The following is an 8,907-nucleotide window of genomic DNA, read 5'->3' on the forward strand; positions in this document are numbered from 1 at the left end:
CTTGTATTCACTGGAGTTCAGAAGATTGAGAGGGGATCTCATAGAAACATTTAAAATTCTGATGGGTTTAGACAGGTTAGATGCAGGAAGAATGTTCCCAATGTTGGGGAAGTCCAGAACCAGGGGTCACAGTCTAAGGATAAGGGGTAAGCCATTTAGGACCGAGATGAGGAGAAACTTCTTCACCCAAAGAGTGGTGAACCTGTGGAATTCTCTACCACAGAAAGTTGTTGAGACCAATTCACTAAATATATTCAAAAAGGAGTTAGATGAAGTCCTTACTACTCGGGGGATCAAGGGGTATGGTGAGAAAACAGGAATGGGGTACTGAAGTTGCATGTTCAGCCATGAACTCATTGAATGGTGGTGCAGGCTCGAAGGGCCGAATGGCCTACTCCTGCACTTATTTTCTATGTTTCTATGTTACAGGCCGTGTAGAATGCTGCAGAAAGCTGAAGGCTCACTTCTCCAGCCATTGCTTCTGCATTCAGGCTGCGACGCCGAGCCCCCTTCGGGTAGTGAGGGCATGTAAGTGGAACACGTGACTGATGTGACTTCCTTGAGCGCTAATATGATGTGGCCTAGCCCCTTTACATGTACATGTGCAATGCCACCTTCCTCCTATCACCCTGCCCCCTCCCCTCCTGCGAACCACACGTCTGTTGTTTTCTGCTTGCAGATGACCAGCCGCAAGCACGACAGCCTTCTTGGGCGCCATCTGCATCTGACCACGGGGGAGACGATGAGGGAGGGGATGGGAGTGTGCTGCCTGAAGCTCACAGCCCAGCATGTCTGCTGACCCTACATCTGGGGACGAAGGCGATTTCCCGGGGTTTGCGGACTCTGAGGCTCCTGGCCCCAGTGGCCCACAGCAACGCCGAGCGGGAGGGGAAGCTCGGAGGCCAGCTCCCCGGGGGTAAGGGGTGGGACAACCTTGTTCAGATGCCTTGCTATATGATGAGGATGACTGTAAATAGTTGTTTTTGAAAAATGCACTTGTTCAGTTACTTGCAGCAGAACGCTGATTATTGTATCGTTTGGTTTTGTTGGTTTATTGTATCGCTTGGTTTTGTTTTTGGGAGGTGGGTGGGATTGTTATTTGTTTTGATAAAAATGTCACTATGACCCTTTGCCATTGGTGTCATGTGTATCATTCCAAAGCTCAGCGTAGAATTGCCTTTAGGCTGGCACATGGCGTGGCCAGTATTAGCTGCATCCCTCAGCTTCCTCCATTCAAGCAATCTGGTCCATTATGAGCTGTCGACGTGCGCCTCTTGCTCTGGAAGCATCTCCACGCTGCCTCCCCCGTGGATGTGGTGGCTGTGCAATCGGACCCTCGCCAGGCTCCTCGTCATCATCATCTTCCTCCTGAAGTGGGCCTGCAGTCCCCACTGGCAATGCCTGGCCCCTCATGATGGCCAAGTTGTGTAGCATGCAGCACACCACAATGAATTCTGAGATCTGTTGAGGGGAGTATTTAAGGCTGCCTCCAGAGGGGTCCAGATATTGGAATCGCTGCTTGAGCACCCTAATTGTCTGTACGATGATGTTGCGGGTGGCTGCATGGCTCTCCTTGTAGCGCTGCTCAGCTTCTATGGGGCTGCGGAGGAAGGTCATGAGCCAGGTGGCTCGGCCATATCCTTTGTCCCCGACCAGCCAGCTGTGCCCTTCCCTTTGTTGCTGAAATATTCGTGAGACACTGCTCTTATGCAAGATGAAAGCATCATGTGCACCCCCTGGATAGCGGGCATTAACTGTGAGGATATGCTGAGTATGGTTGCACACCAGTTGGACATTTAGTGAATGGTATCCCTTTTTATTTCTGAATAACTCTGCGTTGTTAAATGGTACTTGCAAGGCCATGTGTGTACAGTCAATGGCTCCTTGAACCCTCGGGAAGCCTGCAATTCTGCCAAATCCCCATGTCTGCTCATTCTGACTCTCCCTGCTCATTGGGAACTTTATGAAGTCCATTCTGCAGACGTACAGAGCCTTTGAACCATGCCAAATGCAGTGATGTGTAAAATATTGAGAGATCGCATATGTCTCCTGCTGCTGCCTGGAAGGAGCCGGAGGCATAGAAGGCCAGTGCCAGAATCACCTTCAATACGACGGGCAGCGCAGTCCTGTTGGCACTGGAAGGCCGTGGGACTGCCTATAGGAGATGGCATATCTCTGTCAGCACTTCCTTTCAGAAGCGCAGCTTTCTCACACACTGTTCATCAAAGAGCTGGTGGTATGATCGTTGGTGCCTGTAAACCTCCCCAGACGTCTTCGGCCTCTCCTCATCCGTGGCCCGACATGGCTAACAGCCATTCTTCTTGCTTGACGCTACCTGCCATAGCATGCAGCATGATATGCTCACAAACTGGTATTGCCCCCATTAAATTCTCTCACTAACCTTGTAAGGACACTGTAATGGCAGATATACATGCCGTTTGCAAGTCGAATCTTGAAGCAGCGTGATGTGCGCAGCCGTTGGAGTCAATGTGACGTGCGATGTAGGATCCTCATCCCTCCATTTAAATACACTGCCAATACCATCTACTGCACCCTGGGAACACCTAGTTTTTCAGACATTTCTTGAGGCAGGGGTTTAATGAGGCGTTGGGGCCTAATTTTGAATCCAGGGCGGTAGCGGAGCATTATACGACATTTGACGTCATGATCTCAGTCAAACTAGTGAGCGGGGCAGTAAGATTTTGCGGCGCCACAAACCATGAGCCAAATTTGCCGGCCGGGCGGTAAAAGCTGGATGCCCGCCATTGCGCCTAGAAACACCATTTACCGCTCCTCTGGGGCGCAAACAGAGGCACAAATGAGTCGAAAATCCAGCCCGTTATGTTTACTTTCTCCAATTTTCTAAAACAATGCCAACAATGCAACCCAGCTAATGTCATGAAAAAAAGAGTATGTCAGGGCTTGCATTCACATAAAATGTTAAGTACCTATGGAAACACATCCAGTATCAGTCAGTACCGTCAAGAGAGGATGGAAGAATTTTCTTTTGATGCGGGCAGGGGCATGGGAGGGGGTGGAGGTGGAATTAAAGGTGCTGACTCTTGCTGGGGTATGGTTCCATTAGTGCCAGCTATCCTCCAGGAGCTCATCCAACTGACCAGTCTTCTTGAGTAAACCAGGAACTTTATTTTTCTGCTTATCTTCTCACCACAGAATTCAATGTGCTAGATAGGACTCTGCTATCACCGTAAAGGAAGATTGATATTCTGTCAACGCACAAAACGACTCTGAAGTATCTGGCGCAATCATATCATCATCATCGATAACGAGGGTGGGACTTCGATGGTGAGGGTGGGAACAATGACTGGATCTGACCTCTGCAGAGTTTACCGACACACTGGGGAACAGAGCACTGCCTGTCCACTTTACAACAGGTCCGAGAAAGGAAGAAGCAGCGGGATGGTGCCAGCTACTGTGTGTTTTGTCACTTGTGGTGTCTTGCTCATCTTTCTGTAATGGCCATCAGACAATGGAGAAAACACAGACTTTTTAAAACATCCAGTATATGCAAATTAAATTTATGCATTCATAGTTGACAGTGCCGTTCAATGCATAGTATGAATTGCTCGCTCTTAAATGTGGTTATATATAATTGTTATATGACCTAGTTGCACTACTATACTAAACTGTAATAGATTTTTATCTATTGTGTGATTTCATTTATAGTTACAGAATAATTGCTGTATTGCTTAGCTTAGTACAACAAAGTATAGCGGAAGATAGCATTGGCAGGCTATTCTGTCATAAAGTGCACCACAGATGATTTTTTTCTAAACCGTGTCCTCACTTGATGCACACCTACATCCTTCCGTAGATTGTTCTGTTTGATCTAATCCTTACAGAATATGCACCCTACCATCTTCCCATTACATCATCTAGCTCTTTCTTAAATGGGTCTTAACCAGCCATCTTGGAAACCTGTGCTGTTGATTCTACTCCACGTAAGGAAATACTTCCTGGTGCTTTTTCTAAGCTTGCCTAAAACTTTGCCAAGTTGACCTCCTGCCCTGGGTTACTGGAAAGTACTTTTCCAGGTTTAATTGGACCTGTTAAGTATCTCATATACTTCCTATAAGGTCTCCTTTGAGACATCTCTTTCTGTGATTGAAGAGCTTAGTCTTATTAACTCATTCTCATAGTTCTTCCAAGAAGGACTAGCCCTGTTGCTCTCCTTTGTATTACTTCTGGGTCTTGAGTGGCCTTCTTGTGTCTTGGTAACAAAAACTACATGCAATGCTCCAGGGGTAAGATGTCTTGAACACCTTGAGGCTTCAACATCTCCTCTGGGAATTTGAACTCGACTGACTTGGCAATATCACACAATATTCAATTTTGCTTATTTTTTTGTCATCTCACACGGTTTAGACATGGTGGTGGTGATGTTAAATTCTTCGGCTTGGAAAAGGAGGGGTGATAGGGAATTGGTAGCCCGTGTTACATCTTGCCTGATTTTCTGTTCCACAATGAATTCGCTATTGCCCATTTTTTGCTCAGTGATTTATTTTTCTCCATCAAGACTATAAATAAGAAGGGGGTTCCAGCACTAACTCCTGTGGCACACCCCTAAATATTTCCCTTATTGCAATCTAACTTCACTTCCCAGCAAATAATTGAGGCATTGTGTTCAACATACTAAGACTAGCATTCGCTTGATTAACTATTGCAGTGAAATTCAGCTTTAGGGATCACCACTTGTTTGATCATTCACGTGTAACTATTGATCGTTTTTCCCTTGGCAAACCATAACCCATATGCACCTGTGTGACTGTATTCACTTGTAATAATCATTGGGCTTCAGTTGTATTGATGAGATTTATGATACTGCACAACTATTGTTTCAGCATAGGAAGGATTTCACAGCTTCTTCCCAGCTCTTTCACACGAAAAAGAATGTTACAATCCATAACATTGTACAATTAACCCACAACTGGCGATAAAAAAACTGTTATTTTTTAGCATTTTATTTTTCTGCTTATCTTCTTGCCACAGAATTCAATGTTCTAGGTAGGACTCAGTCTCTGCTATCACTATAAAGGAAGGTCGAGTATCTGCCAATGCAAAATATGACACTGAAGTGTCTGGCGTAATACTTCGATGATGAGGGTGGGAACAATGACTGGATCTGACCGCTACAGAGTTTCCCAACACACTAAGGAACAGAGCACTGCCTATCCACTTTACAGCAGGCCCGAGTAAGGAGGAAGCAGCAGGATGTTACCAGCTACTGTGTGTTTTGTCACTTGTGCTGTCTTGCTCATCTTTCTGTAATGGCCATCAGACAATGGAAAAAACACAGACTTTTTAAAACATCCAGTATATGCAACAACAGCAACAACAACAACAACTTGTATTTATGTAGCACCTTTAACGTAGTAAAATGTCCCAAGGTGTTTCACAGGAGTATTATGAGACCAAACATTTGACACCGAGCCACTTAGGGAGAAATTAGGGCAAGTGACCAAAAGCTTGGTCAAAGATAGGTTTTAAGGAGGAGAGCGAGATAGAGAGGTTTAGGCAGGGAATTCCAGAGCTTAGGGCCTAGGCAACAGAAGGCATGGCCACCAATGGTTGAGCGATTATAATTAAGGATGCTCAAGAGAGCAGAATTAGAGGAACACAGACATCTCAAGGCGGGGGCGCGGGGGCGTGGTGGCGGGGGGGGGTGGGGCGGTTGTGGGGCTGGAGGAGATTACAGAGATAGGGAGGGGCAAGGCCATGGAGGGATTTGAAAACAAGGATGAGAATTTTGAAATTGAGGTGTTGCTTAACCGGGAGCCAATGTAGGTCAGCGAGCACAGGGGTGATGGGTGAGCAGGACTTGGTGTGAGTTTTGGCAGCCGAGCTTTGGATCACCTCTAGTTTACATAGAGTAGAATGTGGAAGGCCAACCAGGAATGCATTAGAATAGTCAAGTCTAGAAGTAACAAAGGCATGGATGAGGGCTTCAGCAGTGAATGAGCTGAGGCAAGGGTGGAGACGGTTGTGTTACTGAACTGGAAATAGGCGGTCTTAGTTATGCTGCGGATATGTGGTCAAAAGCTCATTTCTGGGTCAAATATGACACCAAGGTTGTGAACAGTGTGGTTCAGCCTCAGACAGAAGTTGGGGAGAGGGATGGAGTCAGTGGCTAAGGAACGGAGTTTGTGGCGGGGACTGAAAACAATGGCTTTGGTCTTCCCAACATTCAATTGGAGGAAATTTCTGACCATCCAGAACTGGATGTCAGACAAACAGTCTGACAATTTAGAGACCGAGGAGAGGTCGAGAGAAGTGGTGGTGAGGTAGAGCTGGGTGTCATCAGCGTACGTGTTGAAACTGATGCTGTGTTTTTGGATGATGTCGCCAAGGAGCAACATGTAGCTGAGAAATAAGAGGGGGCCAAGGATAGATCCTTGGGGCACACCAGAGGTAACGATGCGGGTGTGGGATGAGAAGCCGTTGCAGGTGATTCTCTGGCTACGATTAGATAGATAAGAATGGAACCAGGCGTCCCACCCAGCTGGACGATGGTGGAGAGGCGTTGGAGAAGGATAGAGTGGTCAAACGTGTCCAAGGCTGCAGACAAATCAAGAAGGACGAGGAGGGATAGTTTGTCTTTGTCACAGTTGCAAAGAATGTCGTTAACAATGTCAGACAACATGGGATCAGAAAAGGAAGTTGGGTGCTCAGCAATTTAGTGGGAATAGGGGTAAAAAGAGCATGAAGTGAGTCTCAAGAATAGGATACACTCAGGAAGGTTATGAGGGGAGATCGGAGGGAAACTGGAGAAAGATGTGAGGTCAGGGCCAGGGCAGGGAGGATGTTTGAGGAAGTTTCAAACTAAAGTTATGCATTTATAGCAGACAGTGCTGTTCAATGCATAATATAAGTTGCTCTTAAATATGGCTATATATAATTGTTATAGGACCTAGTTGCACTACCATAATAAACTGTAATAGATTTGTATCTATTGTGTGATTTCATTTATAGTTACAGAATCATTTCTGTATTGCTTAGCTGAGTACCACAAAGTATAGTGGAAGATAGCCGAGCGTTATCATATTTTTAATGTATGATATCCTGGTCGTCCCTAGGATCAGTATACCCCCTCACATCTGCTCAGTCACAAAACTAGTTCCTTCTACCTCTCCTTCTACCTCTGCCTGCCTCAATCCCATCTTTCCCTTCCTACAACCAAAACCCTAGTCCATGCTTTCATCACCTAAAAGCTTAACTTCACCAAAACCTTTTTAGCTAGTCTCCCAATATCATCCTCAAGTACTGCACTTCCATCAGCCCATGCTCTCCAAATTCCGCTCAATCCCAGTGCTCCAGCGTGTCAGTGTTAAAAATCTCCTCCTTGACTATAAATCTCACTATGGCCTCACCTCGGGACAGTGGCACAATGATTTGTTTTCCAGCTCCCATCTGATGGCAGCGCAAAAGGGAACTATCTACCAGGTCCAGGCCTCCATTGCAAAGAGAGATGCAGCTAGAAGCTAAACCTTCAAGGACAACAGCATTTCTGATACACGTGTTGCCTCAGCCTTTAAAGGTTGCAGCAGCAATGTTCCAATCATCCACTTTACAATTTTGTGACATTCAGGGAGTACCTTGCAGGAATAAAAGGTTAGGTTCATGGGGAAGCAGGGTGGTAGGCAGAAGGAATAGATACGGTGATAAGAACTGGATGTAGGACTGTTTGATGAGTTATAAAATAAATTTGGAAAATATTTGCATATTGAATTGCTTCTGCATTTTTTCAATTTAAGCTTCTGGTTCTATTGTTATTGTATGATTATGAATAGAATGGACCTGTCCCTGAGACGTACACTGATTTAAGGGAGGTGGAAAATATTGTAGGCAGTCGACAACTGCAAAAGGGACAACTAATGAATGATGGTCTCTAGTGGTGGTTTGCTTAATATCTTTGAAAACAGTTTCTAATGATTTGCTCCCTCATTTCTCCTGCTACATGCAAGAGGTTGTCCTGTGCCGCTGCCTCACTCTAGAGTTATGAATAAAGTACCAAGGTCACTACAGTTTGAGTACAACACATTGCCTCGTGGAGTCATTCACAAGTACATTACAGACATAATAACTGGCGACGAGAATATGGACTTTCACGCAATTATGGCTACCTTTGGCACACTAAAAGATTTCACAGAGGGTGATGATTGGGATGCTTTCATGGAAAGGCTCAAGCTGTATTTAGTGGCAAACGACCTGGCAGGGAAGACGGATGCTTCGGCAGAGAAGCGCAAATCTATACTGCTGACCAGTTGTGGGCCCGAGGTCTACCGCTTTGTCAGGGACTTGCTGGCACCCACGAAGGCCAAGAATAAGACATACGATGAGCTGACTGAACTAATTCATGACCAACTAAAACCAAAAGAGAGCATCCTCACGGCCAGGCACAGATTCTACACTCACCGCAGACCTGAGGGCCAGGAGATTGCAAAATATGCTGCCGACCTCAGGAGACTTGCGGCACCGTGTGATTTTGGCACGCACCTCAACGAAACATTGCGAGACATCTTCATTATAGGAATTGGCCACGAGGGCCTCCTTCACAAGCTATTATCTGCCGACACCACAGTCAACCTGCAGAAGGCCATCAGCATCAATCAGGCGTTCATGACCTCGACCTGCAGCACCAAGCAAATTATTCATCCTGTGGACTCAAACTTGGCAAGTACTGTACACAGAATGGTGCCTTTCACAGGCAAGACAGTAGAATGTGGCTCTGCCCAGGGCAGACAGCACAGACCTCAGGGTTCCAGAACACAGAGTCTGCTGAGGGGTGCTAATCGAGTAGCACCATGCTGACGTTGCAGAGGAAACCAGAGGGCTCACCAGTGTCAGTTTACTGAATACATATGCAAAGCTTGTAACACGAAGGGCCAT

General features: G+C 46.1%; 1 protein-coding gene across 1 annotated transcript; it reads right to left on the bottom strand.

Annotated features, from left to right (window-relative positions):
• Positions 1 to 1,233: 1,233 nt before the first annotated feature.
• Positions 1,234 to 2,079, bottom strand: LOC139231418 (putative nuclease HARBI1). Its single transcript, XM_070862509.1, has one exon. The coding sequence runs from the start codon at positions 2,077 to 2,079 to the stop codon at positions 1,234 to 1,236; it is 846 nt and encodes a 281-aa protein (XP_070718610.1).
• Between the last annotated feature and the right edge of the window lie 6,828 nt (positions 2,080 to 8,907).

Source organism: Pristiophorus japonicus, chromosome 2, assembly GCF_044704955.1.
Source record: "Pristiophorus japonicus isolate sPriJap1 chromosome 2, sPriJap1.hap1, whole genome shotgun sequence".
NCBI lineage: Eukaryota > Metazoa > Chordata > Chondrichthyes > Pristiophoridae > Pristiophorus > Pristiophorus japonicus.

Coding starts and splice junctions, on each gene's coding strand:
- LOC139231418 (XM_070862509.1), bottom strand. CDS start 2,079: ATGCCTCCGGCTCCTTCCAGGCAGCAGCAGGAGACATATGCGATCTCT.